Source organism: Diachasma alloeum, unplaced genomic scaffold (genome assembly GCF_001412515.2).
Source record: "Diachasma alloeum isolate Michigan unplaced genomic scaffold, Dall2.0 Dall_scaffold_00269, whole genome shotgun sequence".
Taxonomy (NCBI): domain Eukaryota; kingdom Metazoa; phylum Arthropoda; class Insecta; order Hymenoptera; family Braconidae; genus Diachasma; species Diachasma alloeum.
In genome coordinates this window covers 1,305,538-1,332,853 of record NW_021680408.1, presented here as the reverse complement: position 1 = coordinate 1,332,853, position 27,316 = coordinate 1,305,538, and the positions used below count along the sequence as shown (strand labels likewise).

At 34.5% G+C, this 27,316-nt stretch overlaps 1 protein-coding gene across 1 annotated transcript in view; it reads right to left on the bottom strand.

Moving 5' to 3' along the window:
- LOC107037638 (homeobox protein OTX1 B) overlaps positions 1–27,316 on the bottom strand; it is a 74,736-nt gene that overhangs the window by 8,400 nt on the left and 39,020 nt on the right. Inside the window, exons 3-4 of the mRNA XM_015256283.1 lie at positions 17,475–17,928; positions 2,502–2,656 (exon numbers count right to left, since the gene is read on the bottom strand). Coding sequence (XP_015111769.1) covers positions 2,502–2,656; positions 17,475–17,928 — 609 coding nt within the window. The remainder of the gene's footprint in view (positions 1–2,501; positions 2,657–17,474; positions 17,929–27,316) is intronic.

The window sequence follows — 27,316 nt, the reverse complement described above, 5'->3', positions numbered from 1 at the left end:
CGCCCCCCGACAGAGCCTTCAATACAATTGGTCGTACGTTGGCGCTGAGAGATGTGTATTACCCCGTGTAGTGCTATCCGCGTTTTTACGCCTCCTCCCTCTTTCCCCTTATGCGATGTGTCCCGGTGGTCCTTTTCTAGTTGTGAACCATTCAGGGAGGATTAACTGGGAGTTGGGAATTCAGGGAATGAATTTTCTTGATTTTAGAGGTATGCGGGGATGGGTATTTCAAAGGCCAATGAATTTTCTTATTTAGAAAAAAATGAAATTGTATTTCTTTCCTAGAGGTTTTTTTTTTCAATTAAATTCCAATTTCTTGGAAATTTTCATTCTTAAGTCTTCGAGACTGAAATTTTGAAATAGAATAATTTACGTAATTAGGAGGAAAAAAAATTTTAGTTGCCATATTTTCTCGAAATTTTGTTGGAAATCCTGGACTATTTTTGAATTTTGTCAATTCGGGATTTATTTTTTGACTATAGATTTTTTTTTCAACAAGTTGAAACTTCAAGTAATGAATTTTCTTATTTAGAAAAACGAATGAAATTGTATTTGCCTCTTAGATGTTTTCTTTTTCAAGAAAATTCTTGGAAATTTTCATTTTGAAGTCTTTAAAACTTGGAAATTTTGAAATAGAACAATTTACCTAATTTGGAAAAAAAACAATTTTTTTGCTTCCATATTCTCTCCGAATTTTTTTTGATAATCTTTGACCATTTTGAATTTTGTCAATTCGGGATTTATTTGTTGAATATAGATTTCATTTTTAACTGGAAGTTGAAAATTCAGGGACAGAATTTTCTCGATTTTAGAGGTATGCTGGGAAGATTAGTTCAAAGTCGAATGATTTTTCTTATTGAGGGAAAATGGAATTGACTCTGTTTTTTAATTGTTTTGTTTTCGAAAAATTTCTTTGAAATTTTCATTTTAAAGTCTTTTAGATAATTTGACATAGAATAATTTACCCAATTTGTAAAAGAAAACCATTTTTTTCCGATTTTTTTTTTAAATTTTTGACAATTTTGAATTTTGGCAATTCGGGATTGATTTTTCGTTAATGTTTTTTCTCAATTAGGAGTCCTCAAGACTTTCAGACAATTTAAAATAAAAAAATGTATTTCTTATTTGTAAAACAAAAATATTTAATTTTTTCTTTTTTTCAAGTCTCGTAAATTAAAAAAAAATCTACTCCATCAAATTGAGATTTTTTTCCTCCATAAATTTTTTTAAACTACCGAAATGACCTAGTGTTATTTCGAAAAAAAAACTCGCAACTGTCATAAAAAAATATGATAGACATCGGCTGGCTTTTACACCCACTCCTAATACATATAAAACCCCCTGTGAAATGGAGATGTTACGGAGACCGCAATAAAAATGTCAACGAGAAAACGACACATGGGGTCAAGGCATCTATCAACGCCTCTCCCTGTTCTGTTGCAATAGGGACACAATGGAGAGGGTGTGAGACGATGAGTAGTTCGAGGTTTGTGTAAATACCTCAAATCTCGACAACCATTGCCTCGGCACGAATCGTCAACTGGGGGCTGGGAGGGGAGGGGGCGGGATGTATTACGGAACAATAATGATTTATGCAGAATACGAAAGTTGCATCGATGTGGTGGATATACGTGCGATGGTAAAACGAAAATTCAACTGAAGAATAACTTTCCAAGCAAATTTTTCAACAGCAACTAATTTACATGAAATTGGGCCGCACACCGCCCGGATAAAATAGTATATTCACGGAGAGAAATATTCAAGAAAAATTACGGAACATTTCACGTAATCCGCAAGCGAGAATCGTTTTCAGTGAATTTCTATAGGAATATAAGAGAATAAATCTGAAACGTTCAGTAAATTTTCGGGTCTGTCACCGAAAAAATACGAAAAAGTCACGTAATTTTTCTGGAAGTTGTAAAATCTAACAGAAACTTCAAGACTTATTATGCCTCAGAACATGAAAATTCTTGGATGTTTATAAATTTTTACGAAAAGTTCCGGAAAAATGACGGAACGTGTTGTTAAAATCTCCCCCTCACGGTGACTCATGGCTAGCCGTGAGGTGTCGAAAAGATGAGTAATTTTTACGGAACAGATCGTAGAATTTACATGACGATTGACACTTTTTATTGAATTTTACTTCGCTCCCAGATTACGTTTCGAAACGTAATTTTTACGTCTTTTTTCTGGTAATTTTTATTGAATATCTCTTTTTTTTTTTTTTTATGCTTATTTTATATCGCTTCGAGTCTGATGAGACTATATGGCGATTGATCAAGACTTTAAAAATGGTTAGATCTCACCATTCTACCCGGCCAGGAATCGAACCTGGAACCTAATATTTCTCTCCGTGTTTGTAACCTAGGACGGTAAAATAAAGTAGTCATGTCATGACTTGCTCTGTAATTTTTCTCCAACTATTTTCTCCGTGAATCAACCGCCCCTTCTTCAAGCCACTCCCCCACACCAACCACTAATTAACATTAACCTCCAATTACCTGTACTCTTGATTCCGGCAAATTGATCTTCATCGCCACCTCCTCCCGCATAAAAATATCCGGATACCTGGTCTTCGTAAACAATCCTTCAAGCACATCCAACTGCGCTCTACTGAATGTTGTTCGTTCCCGTCTCTGTTTTCGTTGCGCTACACCTGAAACAATAAATAAACCAGTTGTTACCATGCATCAGACGCAATTTACGACTCGATTAATAGTACCATAAATATATTTATCAGACTAGAAATATTATCTCGTCGCATCTTCGAGGGATGTCTGAAAGTTAAGATATATTTTATAGTGACGATGTTGGCATGAAAAAGTATTAGTGTCAGGGGGCGGCGAGAGGAAAGGGGGAGAGACGGGGGAGGAGAAAGAGCGTGGTGAGGTCGCGATAGCGTAATTTTTAGTCGACGTCCCTTTGCCCAAACGCACCATCGAGCCTTGTTCTGGTCGTTTCGGATCCCACGTAATCCGCTTATGAGGAAAAGGGGGAACCAAGTATGGGGGTAGCTCTCAGTGAAGACAAAAAGGAATAAAAAAGAGAGTAGGGTCACTCTAGGTACATTTTCGTGGAGCTAGTCTCTCGTGGCAATGGGGCTTTTTTGGCAGCTGCTCTTCAACTTCGGTTCCTCGATCGAGAAGAAAGACGGATCGAATAGTTGGAGGTGAATGATGTCAATGACATGTTCATTCTGGACGAGAATGCGCAGAGACAATAAATTAGAAGCTAATGGGCCGAGGGGGCCATCCGAATTGAAGTAGTTGAGGTCAAGTCAGAAGTGGAGATGATGCACTCAAAATCATTTCTTGAGTTTTCCTTTAAACTCATTGCGATTGAGAGTGAGGGTTACACTGTTAGAAATTTCTTGAAATTCCAGTGACAGCATCAGATGAATTTTCGATGTGAGGTTGAATTCAATATCAAATGAAAGCGTTCACTAAATTTCTCATTCATCTTGAAAATAAACAATCATCGATTTTTCAATGAAAGCTTGAATTGCCAAACTTCTTCTGAAAATTGAACATCATATACAATTCAGTAGCGAAGCGGTAAAAGGAGATAAGTCAATTTTGACTATTGACCAGTTTTCAATCAATATCTCGGAATCTAAGGAAGATAGCAAAATTTTTGTTATAACCTTTTTTGTGAAGCCGATTGAGTGCTACAACAAATGTTATTACGAAAATTTCGCTATCTCCCTTAGATTCGGAACTATTCCTCAAAAACTCAACTGGAAGACAAGTCGACTTATCTCTGTTTACCACTTCACCACTGAATTCAATTTTCAATCGATTGAGCAATCAGAGAAGTTATTGTCTGAATTTTCAAAATGTTCAATGTTTCCCAGTGCCATGTGGACCTGAAAATCGAGAATTACTTGAACATTCAAGAAATTAACAGATTCGTCAATTTTTTTTTTTTATGCTTATTTTATATCGCTTCGAGTCTGATGAGACTATATGGCGATTGATCAAGACTNAATTCTAAGAGAATTAGAATTTAGAGAGAAAAAATTTCCGCTTCACCCAGCCGGGAATCGAACCCGGGTCTCCCAGATACGCGCCGGGCACTCTTACCGACTAAGCTACCGGGAACCACAGAAATTCTATCCGTTGTGAGGCAACGGCCTTAACCACTACGCCAGGCCACCGGGCAAAACAGATTCGTCAATGAAGAAATATACAGAAAATTCATTTAACTTTGTCGTTGTTAGAAATTTCAAGCTTTTTCACATGAAATTTCAAGAGGAATTTTCTAACAGTGTATATTTTAGAAATATCTAAAGGTTCTCCCCTGTATAAGTTCTGTATTCATTCAATATGAATGTCTCTGATCCATGATTCACTGAATCGAAGCTTCTAGTCTTTTTAGTAATTTTCTCATCTGTTTGACACGAAATAAGCGATTTCTTGAGGCAAGAAATTGTCACTTTATTGCCAAGTATTTGTGTTCAAGTCATGAACATTTCACAGGATTCTTACACGGTCTGACTCATTATGTGGAATTCTTATCCCAAGCGTTTTATCCTTAAGAGATGAGATATTTGATACAAGAAATTATTTTTGTGATATTATGTCGATAATTCTCTAATTCTGATCTTGATGGAACTCTGCGGATTTTCAGCGGAAAATGGGATGAATATTTCGGAGTAGAATGTAGTCGTCGCAAGATCCCTACAGAGGTCGCTCTGAGCGCAGATGTTCTGCAACTTTGTGTTCTCGATTGAGAAGAAAGACGAATCGAATATTTGGAGGTAAATTATGTCAATGGCATGTTCATTCTGGACGAGAATGCGGAGAAGCGATAAATCAGAAGCTAACGGGCCGAAGGTTTCATCAGAATTGACTTAGTTGAGGTTAAATCAGATTTTCGGGTGACGATCATAACGATTTTCCGCGGAAATAGCCCGAATATCGAGAGCTCCACTGTCTTCATGCCTTCAAATATTATCTTGATATTTCAAAATAGACATTTGTGCATTCGTTACACCTTCATCTCCGAGGAACATCCACCCACGCAATAATCAGTCAAACCATGTCACTTTGTCTAGAAAAGAATGTCCGAGATAAATATCATAGATCCGACGATTACAGAATACGTATTACTCCTTTTGTACTCCTCGAATCAATCCTTTGAATATACAGTACGTGTAGGTACACAAAAGTATCTGTATCTCAGTCAACAAGTTCGTTAGTCGATCTTTAAGGGGTCTCGGAGCGATTCGTGTTTTGTTCCTTTGTGTTGTGTCCAATGGTTGCTTTTTTCTTCTTTATTTTTATCGCAATCCGGTGCCTCGCAAGGAGATAACCAGAAGGTGGGGTTACCCAACATGGCCGCAGAAACCGGGAGCATCGATCGACCCGTAAACATTGCCATTGTGTGGTCCTCACGTTCGTTCCACCACTCATGCCCCGCACACCGCAAGCTTTATTATTACACGACTCCTGGACATCTTATGATTATGCATTCTGAAATTTCAAGTTACAGGCTTTCTGAAAAGAAGCATGGGCAATATCTCGAGTTGACAATGAGAACTCAAGAATGGCGGATTTCTCGAACGAATGGAGAAAGCAAGGCGGTTTTCATGAGTACAATCGTCTTGCGCCGAATTTTCATGAAGCTGGCCTAATAAGCACGGATAGAACGGATTAGTTATTGTTAACGAATGGATTTTGGTTGGAGGTTAGGGTCTATTCGGTTCCACCAAATGTTTGTTCGTTAATACTTAACGAATGTATATTTGAGCTTTGTTTGACTTGACTTTCGCCATTCAAGTGAACCATTCGTTAACTATTAAGGAATATTCATTTGGTCATATTCAACTCTACCATTCGTTCATAGTTAACGAATCTCGTTTGGAATAAATGAATCATTCTATCAGTGTACCAAAAATGAATTAACGAATGATAATTGTTCTAATAATTTAGACCAGAGGAAAATAGAATAATTCCACTTTCTTAACATTGGGTTTACTAATATAAGATTTTCTTTGAATAAAGCTGATTACAGATTTGAACAAAAAGTGTATTCTGCACTGGTAGATAAAAATTATGTTTATTGAGATGTTTCTTTGTTGGAACAAGTATTATATACTTGAACCAATTTCAAATAAATAGGATCTTACGGTTTATATCAATTATTTCTTTGTGAGATGAATTTACTTGAATGGAATAAAACAGTCCTTGGCGTCAAGGCACATGTATTCACCGCAAAAATGGAAAAGTTCGATTTTTTTAAACCTAATATAATCTCCAGTCGAGAAATTTTCTACTTTCATGAATTGATCAAAAATTTGTACCTAGGAGATGACTACGTTGAAGAATGAATTGAATGTTGGTTTCTTGAATGAAGCCGATGTTTAAATTGAGCTTTTCGTCAAGTTTGTGTTGAATTGCCGTAATCTATGATTCTGTTATTGTAAACTAATGCGATTTTTTTTAGTCAAGAAATATAAACTTCTTTCAACTCAACGACATCTTACTACAATCTCAAAGCTTTTTCCGCGTGCCAATATTCATTCTGACTCGACATACGAAATGTTGTCTTCAATTATAATTTACTTGGAACAACGTATGATCGTGTTGATTGAGATAACAACGTATTTAGTCATGAGAATAATTTTGATTGTTGAGTAAACCAACGAATTTCTGGAGTTAGCAAACTTCTGGCTAGAAAGAAATCAAATACTCTCATTATTGCGACACGTAAAATGAACTTCAATTCTAGAGAAGATTTATTCCTCTCAATCAAATGTATCTTAAGAAGAGAACTGGTTTTCACTATGAAATCATGTTTATTTGAAAATTAACAACTAAATGATAGTTGGGTCAAATAAAATTCTCTTGATAAAATTAATTTTTTCTATCAGTGGAAAAGGAATTGAAACGTAAGCAAATCATTTAATGTAATATGCAAATTTAACAGCTGATAAATTGGGACATGTGATTCTCATCGAACATATTACTTCTGGCAATGAGAATAATTATAAATAATTCATTGAAAAGAGGAATATTAGATCTAACAGGAGAAACGGTGTAATGAAAGGGCGTCAGATGAAAAGTTTGAAATAAAAGGATGAGGTCATGCTACATTTGGCTGAAGAAGTGGGTCGTGTGATATTAAGATAAGTCTCTTCAGTAGGGCAAAACGAATGGGCGCGCGGCTGACCGGAGCGTAAAATTCTTAAGTTAGTGAGGTTATTTGCGAAAGAGACGAAACATCAAACATGGCGTACACGGAGAGAAATTTTTTGGAAAAATTCGTGCTAGCATGGGAAAAGAGGCGCAAAGTGATGGCCAGGAAAAAATTCCAGTGCCGGCACTAGAAATTTTATTCGGGAAAACGTGAATTTTTCCTCGTATTTCTGTGAAAATTTTACAGAAATCCCCAGAAATTTTATCAGAAATACCAAGAAATTTTACCTTAACAGCACTAGAATTTTTCACAGCCGGTGGATTCTGATTTTTTCCAGTACTCGTACTAGAATTTTTCTAGAAAATTTCTCTCCCGTGTACGGTGGATCGCGACAGACATTGCGCCAATTATTTTTATCGTTAATTTATTCAACAAACTAACGACCAAATTCTGAGACTTCATACCCGTATTTTTGAGAGTTCAATATAGATAAATATAGTTTCCTTCGTTGGCTAGTGCATTGTCAACAGTGTGCGGAGTAAGGGGCAACATAGCGTTCATAAAGCCCATGTGTAAGCAGAAACTTGAATGATTAATTAAAAACGAACGAAACGACAGAACTACTCAGACTTTTTTTACAATTTTCCTTTTACAATTCTTGATTATTATATGACATATTCAGTTCACTAGCACATTGTCGTTTTGTGGGCGAAATTAGTGAGGAAATCTATTGAAAATTATTCGTTTCTCCCTCAATGCATCAACTATTAGTCAAAGCAGTTACGAAAACCCGAGAAGCTTATATGCCTTGCTCTTCACAACTCATATCCCTATAACAGTTAATTCAACTACTCTTTGACTCCTCAAATCCACAAGTGATTTAATCATCGAATCACGGGAATAGACTTTGCGAACGGCGGGTGAGCTAGGCTCTCTAAAAAAATCCAATAAACATCGGAAATGAAATTGAATATTCAGTCGTCAGACGGGAAAGAGGGATAAAACCATCATCGTCTGATCTCATTGCAGGCCAATGAGCCGCGTTGTGACCCCCTTGTGTACCCCCTCGAGCCCCGTATAACACACGCGTCGACGATAACAAATCGAATCATACTAGTAGGACTACGCCAGCGGGTGTTTACCGAGCCATTAGGGGTACCATTTCAGGAGTCAAGCACACATATCACCCGCACGCACGCCCCATCAGTATTCTTCACGCGGACTGATTTCCTTTTCCTCGGGGAGGGGATTCTTGCTTGATTATTGCACCTAGAGGTGATTATTTCGCGAGCGAACGGAGTGAATTCAGTAGCGAAGTGGTAAAACGTTCAAGTCGACTCATCTCCCAGTTGAGTTTTTGAGGAATATTTCCGAAGCTAAGGGAGATACTGAAATTTTTGTAATCACATTTGTTGTAGCTCTCAATCGGCTCTACAAAAAAGATTATAATAAAAATTTTGATATCTCCCTTAGATTCCGAGATATTCATTGAAAACTGGTCAATAGTCAAAATTAACTTGTACCGTTTTACCACTTCGCTACTGAATTTTACTGTTATTTCAGGGGAAATTTACGAATTCGGTGGAAGAACATTTCGATGTCTTTTATGGTGATAGAAAAACGACAGAGTTCTCAGACGAGTCTCATTTGTGTCAAAACAATATTTTTTTTTATTATCAAAAAGGATTTTTTGGGCCAAACATGCAAAGAGTGAACCGAGATGAAAATTTTTTGTCGTAAAAATAGATTTTGTAGTTTCAAAAAACTGCGCAAGCAAGAAATGTCATTTCTAGCACTACGTGTTCGTTATTTGTACTCCCATACGTATTTTTCTCCCGAAAAATGTTCGTTTTTCAAATTGTGAATTTTGAAAGACAAAATTCGATATTCGATAGCCCTTCTTTCAATTAATTGTTTACAATCAGTCTCATTGCAAAAAGCAATACGACCGATGAGAATCCCATACAGAGAAATATTCAATAAAAATGACGTATCTTTTCCGTAATTCCGGAGCGAAATGTCTTTAGAGGAAATTTCACGGAATTGTCGCGTAATTTTAACCTAAAATCACGGAATTTTTCCAGAGCGTTCCGTAATTTTTGCCTGAATCTCCTGTGAAAAATTACGATACCGTCACTTAAAATTTCTGAGTCGATTCCGTAATCGAACGGTGAGCGAACGGTGAGTTCCGTAATTTTTATTGAACATTTCTCTCCGTGCATGTCCCAATTTATCAGCTGTTAAATTTTCATATTACAATAAATGATTTGCCCATATTCTAATTCCTATGCTCACTGAATAAGATTTCTTTAAAATGTGAATTTCTGGAATTCAATGTTTGTTGATATTCTGGTAAAAGTGCATGTCCACACTGCTATCAATTTTTATTTAGTTCCCACGATAATTGAATTAATATCTTGTTCATCTCATCAATATAATTCCGTGCTTAGAATATTGTCGTCTCGTGTTTTCAGCATCAAATTAAAAATTGAAACTTAATGTGGAATATTGAGTCACAACTTCTTTTCATTCATATGAATATTATTTGTTCAAAGTGAAAAAATCCATCATCATGTTCGCTATATTTTGCAGATTCTCCTCTTCTTATCATAAAAAATGTGAGATAATCTCATAATTCTAGCTATTGATTCTCATCAACTTTGTTCGAAGAAAACCTCAGTAAATGCAATATTAAGAAAGTAGAATTATTCTATTTTCTTCTAACCTGAATAATTTGGACAATTATAATTCTTTTATTTATGTTTCATAGAATAACATTCAATTCTCTTTTGTCTGTTAGGCGGGCTTCATGAAAATTCCACGCAAGACGATTATATTCATGAAGACCGCCTTGCATTCTCCATTCGTTCGAGTTCTCATTTTCAATTTGAGAGATTACCTATCCTATGCTTTTTTTCGAAAAGATTTCGAGAATGTTTTCTTCTCAAAAAAATACAAATAATAATAATAATTATTATTATTGTATTAATAATAATAATATAAATAGTGGCCCCTAATTATTACATTAATTATCATTATATTATGATTTATTATTAATCATGATATCATTAACAATGAATAATAATATAGAATTGAAAGGTAATGAAAAAAAAAATTTCAAAGTCAAAATGCCAAGACTCAACATTTTCTCCGTCGCAAACATCACCACCTCTCCAAATATATTCATAGAATCCGAACAACGATGGGACATTCAACTTGAAGAAGCAGATGAACAGAGTTGAAATCGCAGAGTCAGAGGAGAATCGAAAATTAATTAAAAGCTAAAACGCACCGCCAGGCATGGATTATTAGGGAAGCCGTGGGATGACAGGCACGTGGCCGTCGCTTGTCCCTTTCTCCTCCCCCTCATCGACATAAACACTCTCGGATTTTCGGGGGGGGGGGGGGGAGGGGGGTAACAGGCAGTCGGAAAACCTTTTCGAAAGGCCATCAGTTATGAAAACATTTGGTCAGCTCAGCTACCGTTATAGTGCAAAAAACAAAGTGCATATTTTTTCTTTGGGGAGGCAGTTATCGGTGGCCTGTTTTGCCCCATTAAATCTCAAGATATTATCATCGGATGAAAATTAAATTTGTAAAATATGAAGTCTGATTATGAGAGCAGAGGTGACTTAAGGGTGTTTTCTCCTACAATTATTAACTTCTATCTATGAAATTACTTTATCGACTCGGCTATCGCATTGTTGAGTCAATGAAGTAGTTTAATGAATAAAAAATAATAATTGCAGGAGAAAACACAATTCTAAAGATTCATATAAACGCAGGGATTCCGTTTCCCCTTAGGGATATCCAAGTACTTTGCCTATTTTTTCTGCAGTGAAAAGCTTTTCTACTTTTGTAGTCGAACATCAGAACTTTTTTTTGAGTTCTATTTGACCCGAAATTTCCGGACATTTTACAATGATTTTATTATTCAAACTTTGCAGGTGAATTTGAATCTCGATATTGAACTGTTAGAAAACATTTTAAAAATCTGTAAAAAAAAAAAAAAAGAAAGTTTACATTCGGAGAAAGATTGATGAATTAATTAAAAAATTGCCATTTTGGAAAGTTACGAGCATTTTCTATAAATAATTTATAAACAATCAATTTTCCACCATAAAAATCATTCGCTCGGAATCGTAACAAATTTGTTCATATTCAGGATTCTACCAGAAATCGAAAGTTTCATTCATTCAGAAAAATTTCCGAAAGCTTAAACAATTTCAATTATTTATTTATAAACAACGAGTTTTGAAAAAAATAAAAATCTCTGCTAAATGTAATTTGAATGCGGCTCAATATTCATGATTTGTTTTTCAAATTTTTTTCGCGCAATTTGATTGACAAATTTGACGATTGAAAATGGTTGAATCTATAGTGTGGTCTGTACCAAATTGTAAAACATTCTTAATTTATTTCATTCTCACAGGTAATTGAGTTCTTTAATTCTCTTGTGTTATTGATACGAACAACAATAACTCTTTGAATCAAATAAGAAATTATTCGTTAATTAATTCTTTCAATCAAATAAGGAATGCTTTCACGAAATTTCTATTTTTTAGGGTTAAATATCGCCGAAACAATGTAGTACAAAATTGTCCAAAAAATTCACCTTATTCAGAATTTATTAATCTGTCACCGATCAGTTTTATAGGAAAAATCGGGTTCCGGGGGACCCATAACCCTCCTTTGGCCTATGCCTAGCGTGTTAGAAGTCCGCATTTCGTTATTTATTATCTCCTCAACTGTGTAGTACAGTTAGTTAAATTTTTTTTCAATAGCTGGGGACTATTATAAACATTATCTATGAAAAATATGGAGACAATCTTAACAAAAACGTGTTTTCTAGGGATATATCTAGGGAAAAATTCTTAATTTATTTTATTCTCACAAGTAATTGAGTTCTTTAATTCTCTTGTGTTATTGATGCGAGCAACAATAACTCTTTAAATCAAATAAGAAATTATTCATTAATTAATTCTTTCAATCAAATAAGGAATGGTTTCACGAAATTTCTATTTTTTAGGGTTAAATATCGCCGAAACAATGTAGTACAAAGTTGTACAAAAAATTCACCTTATTCGGAATTTATTAATCTATCACCGATCAGTTTTCTAGGAAAAATCGGGTTCCGGGGGATCCATAACCCTCGTTTGGCCTATGCCTAGTGTGTTAGAAGTCCGCATTCCCTTATTTATTATCTCCTCAACTGTGTAGTACAGTTAGTTAAATTTTTTTTCAATAGCTGGGGACTATTATAAACATTATCTATGAAAAACATGGAGATAATCTTAACAAAAATGTGTTTTCTAGGGATATAACTTAAGTCTATGAACTATTAGATTGAAGGTGGGAGTACACAGCTCTTATAAACACAATGTGTTATTTTCATTTTTTCAAAAATCGTGTTCTGGAAAAAATTTCCGGAACTACTTAGAAATCCTTCATCGCCAATATATTCTGTTCAAATGATACGATTTGAACAAATCAAATCTACTTTTAAAACTTGAAAAAATACGTTGAAAATGAAATAAAAATAGGGAAATTCCACTCTGCAGTTCTCGTGTTATGATTCAGTAGCGAAGTGGTAAAACGGTACAAGTTAATTTTGGCTATCGACGCGTTGTCAATGAATATCTCGGAATCTAAGCAAGATAGCAAAATTTTTATTATAACCTTTTTTGTAGAGCCGACTGAGAGCTACAACAAATGTAATAACGAAAATTTCGCTATCTCCCTTAGATTCCGAAATATTCCGCAAAAACTCAATTGGGAGATGAGTTGACTTAAACCGTTTTACCACTTCGCTGCTGAATTGAATCAAGATGTTAAATAAAAAGAAATAACACGTCTTGAGTGAAAATCATTGTCTACAAATGTTTGGATATAGGTACCCCCGGAAATGATACATCAATTCACCCGATCCAATGAAAAATAACGCAACAATTCACTCAGTCTCAAGTGTTTATCCACCAATTAGGCCTAGATTTATATTTGGTTACGGATTCTCCCCCTCTTCATCTTTCATTTTCAGCCTGTATTTTCCCCTTTGCCGCCCACCCGATATCGACACGCGTTTCGTAGATAAACTCCAAATGGTGTATTTGCGTCGTCGAAGAAGGGTCCTCGTTTTCGTTACGTGGTCAACTTGAGTAGTTACCCTCTCCTCTTGACACGCGCCGAGTCACGCGCCCGAAGGAGAAAAAAAAACGTAATTGAGTGATTGCCTCCATAACAGAAGCGACAGGTTCCTTTTTGACTGGGTGCTCTATGAATGGCTCATTGTCGGGGTTTTCATTTATATTATCGCGTTTTCAACAGCATTCTGACATACACTGTTAGAAATTTTTTGAAATTTCATGGAAAATATATTTGTAATTCTCGTGAGAGTGACATTGAATCGGATTTAGGGGAAAAATGGTTATGAAATTTCAAGTTTTAAGTAGAATTCAAGGAAATTCATGAGCTTTCAGCGGGAGTGAGAAAGGAATTTCACAACTTGATTGAATTTTCAATGGAACATGAATATTCAAAAAAAAAATTACGTGAATTTTCAATTTTACCCCTGAATTTTCCCGATTTTTCTGAATTTTCACGGAATAATTTAACTGAAAAATCAAGTATTTTATTGATTTTTAGATCATCCGAACAGAAAATCAATGGAATATTTGATTTTTCAGTGGAAATTAAACACGATAAAAATTTTCAGGGTTCGGCACGGAAAATTCAGACGGAAATTTTTAACAGTCTCATTAGGAAAGTAATGCATGAAAAAATGAAGTTGTGATTTGATTTGAAAGTGAGGGAAATTTCAAGCGAAATTGAAAAAAGTTGCAGCGAAAAATTTCGTAAACATTTCATTTTCATTTGTTTAAAAAATTAAATTTTCTAACTAGGGAAGGAAGGGACGACGTTGATTTTTTTCCGCTGAAATTAATAAAATTGGAAGTTGTATATGATTTCATAAAAAATCTCAGAAAATTACACTCAAATTTAATGAAAAATTTCAAATAAAACCAGCCCATCTGCATTTCCCATACAACTCTAATGTAAGTTTTGTAACATATAATGTAACTAAAGATGTTTTTAGGGTCATGTTTGTAACACAGGCATGGCCCTAAAAACATCAGTTCTTCACGTTTCATAACATTCTAGACCATTTGCAATCAAAATTAGAAAATCGAAAAATCAATTAAATACAAGGCTTCCATTAAATATAGGCTTCGGACGCAAAAACTTGATTTTTATTGACATTTCAAAATAAATAAACAATTTCATGAAGATTTAAATTCCAATTAAATTCAAATTCACAGCTTTGAAATTTCAAATGCAACTGTTACCCCAATTTTTAGAAATCCAAAAGCGCATGTTTTGTGCTCTACTCACTCTCATTAAAATTTCAAAATCTTTCCTACAAAAGACTGTTTTATATTGAAAAATCAACAAAAAAATTCAACTGAATTTTCCAGAAAATGACACTAAATTCAATTTAACGGAAAAAAGTCTATGAAACTTTAAGTTTCCCTGAAAATTCAAGGAAATTCCTGATTTTTCAGTGGAAGAACCATGAAGATTCCGAAATTTCCATGAATTTTCAATGTAAACATGATAATTCAATAAGAAATTGCTCTGAAATTTTCAAAAAATTGAAAATTCGAGGACATTTTCGCTTGAATTTTCCTAATGTCCATGCATTTTCATGGAATAATTGAACTGAAATTTAAAATTTCCATGAGTTTCCCACGAAAACCACGAAATTTCAGTGGTAAAATTCCCTGAAATTTCAATGAAACCGTCACATGTTTCATATTTCAAGACTAAAGCCTGGAAACTTCAGTTCAAATTTTCTAACAGTGTAGTCCATCCTTAAACCATGAATGAATGTACCCAAATGAAATCATCTGCATTTTCCACACCCCCGGGGCAAATTGGTTATTTTTTCCGAACTATCGAATGAAATTTCCCCGAGTTATCACCAACACCCCTCAGAATCTTCAATCAACTCAACTTCAAAAACCAAAAAAAAATCCACGACTACATAAACTCATTTTTCATCTCCGAATATCTTTTTTTGTTCCCTCAATGGCAAGATGGATGCTATTTCGGACCTTTAAAAGTGGCTACCATGCGTAGAAACCGGGTATATGACGACTATAAAAGAAGAGGAAAGACAGGGACTGAGGGGAGACTACTCTCAGAGAGGGAATGCTGGATCGTCCCGCGTTTCCATGGAAACTCTCTGGGCGATAAGCGTTGGTTGGTCCCGCACGGCCTGCCGCCACCCTGATAAGCGGCTTACTCTATCTGTCTTTCCTTCTCCTCTCGTATACCTCTCACAACCCCCCCACGCAAAGCCCTCCCCTCAGCGTGAATATACGCCCCGTGTTATAACGTTTCTACTCCAGCCAGCATCCGAGGCAATGTAAAAATTCGTAATAATTAGCCCACAATTCTATTTTTTTTTTTTTTGCCGGATTGATGTTATTTTCGCTCGGGGCTGGAGGGAAAATATCCGAGTACGTGAAAATTTGTCTGGGTCGAGAAGCCATGGAACTAACCGTGCGTGGGGCTTCAGTCGATGCATTGATTTGTATGATAATCGATGATGAGGACGTGGGGAAGTTACGAATGTATAGTTAGTTGGAAGAATTACGGAATTGCTGAAAGGAGAGGGGAACAATTGCGGAAGAAATTTAGCAATCGTGCACGGAGATTTGCGGAAAAAACTGTAAATAAGTTAATTTATTTCATTCTCACAAGTTATTGAGTTTTTCTATTCTCATGTGTTGTCGATGCAGGCAACAATAACTGTTTGAATGAAATAAGAAATTCATAGCACAGACTTATTATTTTTTTAAACATTCGGGAATCTTATTTTTGTAGGCATATAATGGATTTTTTGTGAAATTCTGAATATGAATAAATTTGATACGATTCCGAACAAATTATTTTTATGGTAAAAAATTGATTGTTTGTGAATTATTTATAGGAAACGGTCGTAATTTTCAAAAATTGCAATTTTCAAAATATTTCGTCAATCTTCCTCTGAAAGTAAACTTTCTGATTTTTTTTCACATTCTTAAAATGGGTTCTACCAATTCAATATCAAGATTCAAATTCAGACCTGGAAATTTTTTATAAAAAAAATCATTGTAAAATATCTAAAAACTTAGGGTGAAAGGTAGCGCTAAAAAAAGCTTTGATCTTCAACTACAAAAGCAGAAAAGTATTTCGCAGGAAAAAAATTGCAAAATACTTGAATATCCTTAAGGATATCGAAGAGTCTTTTACAGTTAGGCACAGACTACAGAGATTCAACCATTTTCAATAATCGAATTTGTCAATTATATTGTGTGAGAAAAATTTAACAAAAATCATGCAAATTACATTTTGCACAGCCTTATTATTTTTTAAACATTTGTTGTTTATAAATCAATAATACAAATTATTTAAATTTTCGCAAATCTAATTTTTTAGGCATAAAATGGATTTTTTGTGAAATTCTGAATATGAATAAATTTGATACGATTCCGAACAAATTATTTTTATGGTAAAAAATTGATTGTTTGTGAATTATTTATAGGAAACGGTCGTAATTTTCAAAAATTGCAATTTTCAAAATATTTCGTCAATCTTCCTCTAAAAGTAAACTTTCCAATTTTTTTTTCAGATTCTTAAAATGTTTTCTAACGGTTCAATATTGAGATTCAAATTGAGACCTTCAAAGTTTAAACAATAAAATCATTGTAAACTGTCCGGAAACTTAGGTTTGAGTAGGGTTCAAAAGAAATCTCTGATGTTCGACTACAAAAGTAGAAAAGCATTTCCTTTGCCGCTTCGCTACCGAACCGTCAAAATACGACGACTAATGATGCCGCGAGAGACTTTACGAGACAATACTTTGGAGAGACGGTCTCGGTCTCAACGAACATGGAAATCTTTAGTCTCGTCTCAATCTCGAAATAGGCAGTACCGACTCCTCTCGTGATAACACCAATTCAATTTATTTCACCTCGGTCTCAAGTTTTTCGTATTTTCAACGTAAAATCTCGGGTTTTGTCTCGCTTTGTCTCGTCTCCATTTTCTACATATATAAAAAACGCAAAAAACTGGAAACCGAGGTGAGATAAATTGACTCGTAGTCATTACGACAGAAGTCGATACTGCGTATTTCGAGACTGAGACGAGACCAAAAATTTCCGCGTTCACAGACCGCGACAATCCACCCAAAGTATTGTCTCGTGATGTCTCGTAAAGTCTCTCGCGGCATCACTAACGACGACTACCAAAACCCCTCAATCCCTAAATAAAAAATCTCCAAAATGACATACCTTGTGGAAATGCACCGAGTCCATGATCGAGTGGATGCCCATGAGGATGTCCATGTGTAGCAAGTGCAAATGGCGACGGTAAACCAGGATGCGGTCCACCAGGATGACCATGGGAATGCGGATGTGGATGTGTACCAACGCCCATGGCTGGATGACCATGGGGATGATATTGGGTACTTCCGGTTGGGGCGCAAGTTGCGCCCGCCGCCTTCAGATACCCAGCCATGTAGGTCGCGAGGCAAGCCAGTTCACCCGCCACCGCTGCACCCTTATCTCTCTGACAATCGTTACCCACGTAATTCTCACACCACCAGTACTGTTCGTCGCGCGAGCCTGTCGACAATTCCGTCTTTTTCGTATCCAGAGGAGTTATTCTCTCTCGGATTTTATCACCAGTATCACGGGATGATTTCGGAAGTGGTCTCGGTTGCACACGCTCCACGTAGTCCTCCACCTATTGACAGACATTCATTCGTTAATTTTTGTAAACATTTTTACTGCGACAAACTCCTTCATCTTCTTCCGCAATAAAAAAATTAAGAGTGGGATAAGACGGAGGATCTTCAATCGGCGATACCTCAGAAACGGCAGAGTGAAATTCTCCAACTTTTATTTCGATTTCAAGGTGCCTTTTCAAGCTTTAAAATGAGAGGTGACTCGCCCAAATCGCATCGTTTGTTCAGGAGATATTAACGATTAACCCTAGTCTGGTCACCGTGCGCGTGAAAGTGGCGCCGTGTTATTTAGAGTTTGACGTTGCCGAATTTACTCTACATTGCCCTCGTGCGTTTAGCGAGGTTCCGGCAACGTTGCGTGACGAGCGATTTCATTTAAGGATGTTCGACACCCTTTTAACCAAAATTGACGTTGTTTTCATTTTTCTGGCAAATTATCGATGGGAGTGACGTGAAAAAATATAACGATTTTGTGGTTTGTCATTCTTTAATGGCTCACGAAGTTGCGTAGTGGTGCGATAATTTTCATGCGTTTTTTCTACAGTTTTGTGATTCTTTTTAAAAGTGTAGAGAAAACGCAGGAAAATGTTCGCACCACCTTAAAATTTCGTCAGTCATTAAATAATGACAAAACGCAAAAACGTTATATTTTTTCACGTCAATTCCATCATAAGTTTGCCAGAAAAATTAAAAAAACGTGAATTTTGGCAGAAAGGGTGTAGAACATCCTTAACGTGGGGAAAGAAAATTCTTCTGTTGGAAAGAATTTATTTTCTTTCGGAATTTTCGGAATTATGTTATTCTAAAATTACTATAATGTGTTGGGCACTTCAATTGAAAAAGTCAATTGTTTTTTCATTTTTCTGGTCAGTCAATAGTAATTAATGCTGCGACCTTTTCCTCATATAGTGACCAATCTAGGGTTAAAGAAGATTCAGTTAAAGTCCCTCTTCTCTGAAAATTGCGCCATCTCTTTTAGACTCAGAAATATCTATTAAAGTGAAACGGAACCCCTGTGTTTATATCAACTTTTAGAACTGTGTTTTCTCCTGCAATTATTATGTTTTATTTATCAAACTACTTCATTGACTCAACAATGCAATGATCGAGTCGATAAAGTAATTTCATAGATATAAAGTAATAATTGTAGGAGAAAACAATTCTAAAAATTCATATAGACAGGGGTTCTGTTTCCCCTTAAGGTATGTCCCAAGACAATACCATTCAAAAATTAGTCCCCATGTATTTCCAGAAAAAATGTTAAATGACTTATTATAACTCATTGAATTCTCATCAGTTATTGAGTTTTTCTATCCGCATGTGTTGTTGATGAAGATAACATTAAATGTTTGAATCGAATAAAAAATGATTTCATAAAATTTCCATTTGTTTCTGCCAAAAGTAAAGACAATTTGCGGTGACGTAGAAGAAGAATTACATTTAAAAAACAAGCTTTATCTGGAGATTTATGATCTCAGTTTGAAAGTTCCGAAAATTTCAAATTGAGATTTTCAAATGTCTCAAGTGAACCCTTCAAATCTCAATTTCAGACTTTGGAAAGGCCTTAATTTGAGACTTTCATAGACTCAAGTTAATAGTTTTAAACCCTAGTAGAAATCAAATGTCCGAGCGCCGTCGCCCGGACTTTCCAGAGGCGACTCTCGCGTAGCATACGTGTGGCTAATGGCGGGAACGTCCCCGCTAGCGCGCCCAATATACGAATGTCGCCCTGCCGTTCAGAATTTCTACTAGGGAATGATTCAAGTTAAGACTTTTAACCAGAAATTTTTCTTCAAGGGGAATTCTGAAAGGCTCAACTTAAGACTTCCAAAAGTCTCAATTCCATACTTTTGAAAGACTCAAAACATCCTTAAGGAATATCCCAAGACAATACCACCCAAAAGTTAATCCCTATGGATTTCCGGAATAAAATCTAAATGACTTAATTTATTGCATTCTCATAAATTATTGAGGTTTTCTATTCTCATACATTGTTGATGCAGGCAACAATAACTGTTTCAATAAATTGAGAAATATGTTTATAATTAAGAAATGTTTGTTAATAAATTAATGGTTTGAATCAAATAAATAAATAGTTTCACGCGATTTCTATTTTAGGATTTCAATATCGCAAAAACTAGGTGCCAAAATTTTACAAAAAATTCACCATATTTGGAATTTATCAATCTACTTCGAAGGCACTTATAACTCCCGTTTGGCATCAGCCTCGCGTGCTAGCAGCCTGTACTTCATTATTTATCATCTCCCAAACTGTGTGGAACAGCTAGTGAGAATTTTTTTCAATATCTGGGGAATATTATAAACATTACCCATGAAAATTATGGGGACGATCTTAAGAGAAACTCGTTTTCTAGGGATGAACCTTAAGGTATATGGTAAGACAATACCACCCAAAAGTTAGTCTCGATGTTTTACCGGAAAGTCTAAATAACTTGATTAATTTATTGCATTATTAAAATTATTCAATTTACGAATTCCGTTATTACATAATTAACTCGTAAGTTAATGAGATTTTCTATCCCCATATGTTATTGATAAACGCAACAATAACTGTTTGAATCGGATAAGAAATGATTTCCAGAAATTTTTATTTTTTAGTGTTGAACTTCGCAAAAACTATCTACTATAAAATTTGATAAAAAATTCACTATATTCGGAAATTATCAATCTACCAAGGATTCGTTTTTGAAGAACGCCGTAAGAACCGTTTTCTCATAAGATGGAAAAGTCGAGTTGGGCGGACCCATAACCCCCGTTGGCCTGTGCCTCGCGTGTTAGAAGCCCGCAGTTCACTACTTATTATCTCCTAAACTGTGTAGTACAGCAGATTAGAATTTTTTTTTACATCTGGGGCATATTATAAACATTATCCATGAAAATTATGGGGACAATCTTAAGAAAAACGTGTTTTCCAGGGATAAACCTTAAGGTATCCCAATACAATACCACCCAAAAGTTAGTCCCTATGAATTTCCTGAAAAAATTTTAATGACTCAATTTATTGCATTGTCATAAGTTATTGAGGTTTTCTATCCTCATATATTGTTGATGAGGGCGATAATGACTGTTTTAATCAAATAACAAATTATTTGTTAATTAATTATTTGAATCAAATAAGAAATGATTTCCCGAACTTTTTATTTTTTAGTGTTGAACATCGCAAAAACTATGTACTATAAAATTTGATAAAAAATTCACTATATTCGGAATTTATCAATCTACAAAGGATTCGTTTTTGGAGAACGTCGTAAGTACCGTCTTCTCTTAAGATGGAAAAGTCGAGTTGGGCGGACCCATAACCCCCGTTGGTCTGTGCCTCGCGTGTTAGAAGCCCGCAGTTCATTATTTATTATCTCCTAAACTGTGCAGTACAGCAGATTAGAATTTTTTTCTACATCTGGGGCATATTATAAACATTATCCATGAAAATTATGGGGAGAATCTTAAGAAAAACGTGTTTTCTAGGGATAAACCTTAAGGTATCCCAATACAATACCACCCAAAAGTTAGTCCCTATGAATTGCCGGAAAAAATTTAAATGACTGAATGATTGCGGTTTTCTATCCTCATATATTGTTGATGAAGGCGATAATAACTGTTCGAATCAAACAAAAAATTATTTGTTAATCAATTATTTGAATTAAATAAAAAATGATTTCACAACATTTCAATTTTTTGGAAATGGACGAATCTACCAAGGATTCGTTTTTTAAGAACATTATAAGAAGCGTTTTCTCATAACATGGAAAAATCGCGTGCTAAAAGCCCGCATTTCATTATTTACTATCTCCAAAACTGTGTAGTACAGCTAGTTAAAATCTTTTTCAATATCCAGAGAATATTATAAACATTATCTACGAAAAACATGGGGACAATCGTAAGAAAACCTTTTTTTTTAGAAATATACCTTAAAATCTCTGAAGACAAGTTGAATTATCCCATTTAATCACTTCACTATTCAACTGTGTTCATCTTCTCATGACGAAATAAAAAAATTTCCATTCGCTAAATAGTTCGTATCGAAGAATTTTGAAACGTCTTCACACCGAAACTCACCAATTTACGTTAAAAATTGAATCATCATCCAACGATATCCACAATCACAATTCCCAATCTCGTAATAATTCACACTATTCAACCACACAGCACGACTGCAATCCTGCCACTGAATATTTCACAACAAACGATATATCATTTGTTAATCGAGCGACGGGAAAGCACTCTCGACCCGAAACGGAATACGACTAATGGAACAGATGAGAACAGACTCGGTCAAACTCCTGGCTACCCCCACCCCGTGTACCCTCACCTTAATAGTTTTCCAGGCCCTAGAGGTCCCTTCCAAAAAATCCATCGGGGGTGGGGGGAATTTTGAGGGAAAAAGGGGCCTTCACTGGGATCTTTGGCGGAGGAAGTGGGGATAGATCGTATGAATGGCTAGAGCAACCGCAATAGGGCCTATCGGTTCCAATAAATTTTACAATACAAATTAGAATAATTAAAAATGTCCAACATGATTTATCGATCGACTCCTCCTTAATTCTTGCTCCTAAATTTCACAAGATGTTAAAGGTTTTTTTTACTCTTGTGTTTCTCTTATATTTTTTATTTTATTGTACTTTATATTTTTCATATATAAACAATGAGAATTGTTTACTCCCTTCCCATCTTTTTATGAAATAGCAAATTATTTTTTGTTTTCAGATAGAATGATGAATCAGTATCGATTGTTTTCAAATTTTTTTTTGTTCAAATTGGAGATAACAAAGAGGATTTTTTTTTCGATTGTCCATCTGATATTTTGTTAAAGTTGCATGGGGAAAAGTTGTGAAATATTCGTAGCGCTCATGAAAAAACAGGAATTTTATAATGTGTAAAATAAAAAAAATATCACAATTTATCGAATCCCTTTTTCGTGATTTTTATTTTTTTTAATTCACAGGATGTAAAATATTTATTGACTCTTCTACTCCATTTTTTTTCGTGGAGTAACAAACGACTGATTATATTATGAATATATAAAAGAATGAATTCAAGTGTTTTTGAATTTTTTATACGTTTTTCAAATTCATTTATATATTTCACCGATGAGAATAAAAAATAATAAAAAAAATATGTACATTTTCAATCCTTCATCCAACATCAAAATTTTAATAAAATCACCTGGAGAAAAGTTTTGAAATATTCATAACGCTCATAAATTTTATAATGCAAATTTAAAAAACGATCATAATTTATCAATTTAATTTATTCCTATTTTTTTAATTCACAGGATATAAAATATTGTTTTTAACTCTTCTATCCCTATTTTTCCATGAAATGATTTATTATATCACGAATACAGAAGAACATTAATCAAATTGCTTTCAATTTTTATACATTTATTTATTTATTTATATTTTCAATCCAAAGAAAAGTTTTGAAATATTTATAACGCTCGTAAAATGAATAATAACTTTATAACGTACATGAAGTAGTATAGCTCTGTGTCGTAGAAGAACTATAAAATCAGACGCGTGCTACAAGAGGAAGTGGAGCCCCATGGGGAACTTCTGGATGAATTATTATCCCGTCGGAAACTTAATATTCTCACAAATGAAATAATAACATTATAATGTAAATAAAAAAAATTATCGCAATTTATCGATTTCCTTGGTGAAAATTTTTTTTTTTTACCTCACAGGATATAAAAATTTTGTTAACTCTTCTATCTCTATGTTTCCATAAAATAACAAATTCTTTATTGTATTACCAATATATAAAAAAAACTAACGAAATAATTTCCAATTTTCATATATTCTTTTAGTCACTTATATTTTCAATTCTTTATCCAAAAATGAAATTCTATTAAAATCCCCGAGAGAAAACTTTTAAAATACTCATAACGCTCGTAACAGAAATAATAACATTATAATGTAAATAAAAAAGGTCCTTCTTGGCAATTTTTGTTTTTCTTTAATTCACAAATTTTTTTCAGCTTTTTTATTCCTATATTTCCATGAGATATCAAATGATTTATAATACCATGAATACACAAAGAAAATGAATCTAATTGTTTTCAATGTTTACACATTTTTTTGTTAACTTATATTTTCAATTTTTCATAAAAGAAATAATAACTTTATAATATACACGAAGTAGTTTGGCTCCTTGTATTGTAGAAGAAATATAAAATACGGCGCGTGCTACAAGTGGAAGTGGAGCCCGATGGGGAATTTCTGGGCGGTTATCCCGTCGGAAACTTAACATTCTCACAAATGAAATAATAACATTATAATGAAAATAAAAAAACTATTGCAATTTAACGATTTCCTTCTTGGCTATTTTTGTTTATTGTTTAATTCACAGGAAATTATTTTTTTTGACTCTTCAATCCCTATATTTCTATAAAATAACAAATTCTTTATTGTATTATTAACATACAAAAATAAAATAATCAAATGATTTTTAATTTTTATATATTCTTTTATTGACTTATATTTTCAATCCTTCATCCAAAATTGAAATTCCATTAAACCCACCGAGAGAAACGTTTCAAAATATTCATAATGCTCATAACAAAAATAATAACTTTATAATGAAAATAAAAAAACTATTGCAATTTAAGGATTTCCTTCTTGGCTATTTTTGTTTATTGTTTAACTCACAGGAAATAATTTCTTTTGACTCTTCAATCCCTATGTTTCCATAAAATACCAAATTCTTTATTGTATTAGTAACATACAAAAAAAACTAATCAAATGGTTTTTAATTTTCATATATTCTTTTATTGACTTATATTTTCAATCCTTCATTCAAAATTGAAATTCCATTAAACCCACCCAGAGAAACGTTTCAAAATATTCATAATGCTCATAACAAAAATAATAACTTTATAATGAAAATAAAAAAACTATTGCAATTTAACGATTTCCTTCTTGGCTATTTTTGTTTATTGTTTAACTCACAGGAAATAATTTCTTTTGACTCTTCAATCCCTATGTTTCCATAAAATACCAAATTCTTTATTGTATTAGTAACATACAAAAAAAACTAATCAAATGGTTTTTAATTTTCATATATTCTTTTATTGACTTATATTTTCAATCCTTCATCCAAAATTGAAATTCCATTAAACCCACCCAGAGAAACGTTTCAAAATATTCATAACGCTCATAAAAGAAATAATAACTTTATAATACACACGAAGTAGTTTGGCTCCCTGTATTGTAGAAGAAATATAAAATACGGCGCGTGCTACAAGCGGAAGTGGAGCCCGATGGGGAACTTCTGGGCGGATTATCCCGTCGGAAACTTAACATTCTCGCTAAACGGTTAACCAAACTCTTCACATTATTCATTTTCCTGTGTGAAATGGGTCTCCTATTTTATTTGAACTCGGTTCATCCCCTGCTTTGTTTGAGGGGTGAGGCTCGGGGGGGGGGGGGGGAGGCTAGAGAAGAGCAAAGGCTATAATAGGTACTAATTTTTTTATTTTCATCGGGGTTCAAGCGGATGCCTGAAAGTGAAGGATTGTGGATCTAGAAACACGTGAGTAGATATGTTTACACGATGGCATTATGGCGGATAATGTTTGTTATAGGCTTCTCTCGTGCACTAGCGTCGAGTGCGCAACGCTCAGGAGGCACATATATCCCATATGTATATATAACAACCACACGGGACATTAAAAGGCCAGTCGATCCGCTTATGGCGGATGAGGCTCAAATTGAGGGAGATATAGCTAAATTCGTCTAGAATGGCATTTTGTTTATCTATACATGTGCATGTCAAAGCTATTGGATTGTAATTGGACGAGTTATGGGAGAAGTTGTTATAATCCTTAATTCCTAATTATCCCATTTTTTCTGGAGAAGAAAATTTTGTGAAATTTTTTTTTATTGACGTTTTTTTTTATTCAGCACAAAACCTGACGGTTTACACAGCTATAGAAAATAGAAAATATATGCTTATATAGGCATTACATTGAGTTAATTTTGTTCAGTTAATATTCCTTATACGTTTATTTTACATACAATCATAAATTGCGTGATAATTTCAATACATTTTTCGTCTAAATTTTTCAATATAGTTAACGACGTTTGTTTTTATTGTGGCAAAAATACATATTATCGAACGATTATAACTTCTATACCACCTGAGCCCTCAAAGTTTACGTAGCAAAGGCACAATGCCATATTAAGGAAATACTAAAGTCACAAACACAAAAATCATTATCATATTTTGATAGATAATAATGAATTCAGTAGCGAAGTGGTAAAACGGCTTGAGTCGATTTTGACTATTTTCCAGTTTTCAATGAATATCTCGGAATCTAAGGGAGATAGCAAAATTATTGTCATAACCTTTTTTGTAGAGCCGATTGAGCGCTCCAACAAATGTAATTACGAAAATTTCGCTATCTCCCTTAGATTCGGAAATATTCCCCAAAAACTCAACTGGGAGATGAGTCGACTTAAACCATCTTACCACTTCGCTACTGACTTCATTTCATTTGTATATTTTTTTTCCATTAACGAATCATAAAATATCCTCCACAAACAGGTAATTTTGTCATCGAATTACCCTTCCCTCCACGATTACCTCTCCTGCAGTAAAATGGGCCCAAGTTTCCCGGTAATTTTCATCCAGCTCTCCCGAGAGAAAAACAACCGAAAAAAACTCTAAAAAAAAGAAGTTCATAAAGATGTCCATCAGAGACAGGTATTCCTATTAAGACCCAGTAGGCTCCAACGGCCTCCTCTTCCCCGAATGTCCATTGTCTTCTCAAGAGTGGGGGTGGGGGGGCATTCCCCCTTTCCGCCATTGCTCTCCGGCGCTCATCGTTTAAGCCTCCCGACGAATGATGATCCTAACGGAGGTCATTGACAACCAGGGAAATCCCAAGAGTTTTCAGCATTTCAAGATACACCTCAATTGTCCCCCGAAAAACACCCTTCTGGGTATTAACTAACCACGAGTAAACATTACAAGGTGTCAGTGACCAGTCCATCTGTGCATATTTTGCAGCCTTGCTTTACAATATTGTTACGATTGAGTTATTTAAACTATCCACTTCCCCTCTCTTGGAATGAGAATGAGAATGATGTGGTTCGAATGGTTACTAAGGGTTGTTGTGAGAGTGTGATTTGTTTTGTGTCTTTATTCGAATGTAAGATTGGAAATAATAAATCGCCCCTATTTTTCCTGATAATTATTATCTGAGTTGATCTCTACATTTGATGTAGAAAGAGAAAGAGAAGAAGAAGAGAGAGAAGAAGCGAAATCAAGATTCATCGAACAGAAGGAAGATAGATCTGATCTAAAGTTGAAAAAATTCTAGAACTGTTATGGCATGAGAACAGATGAGTGGGAGAAATTTCTCGT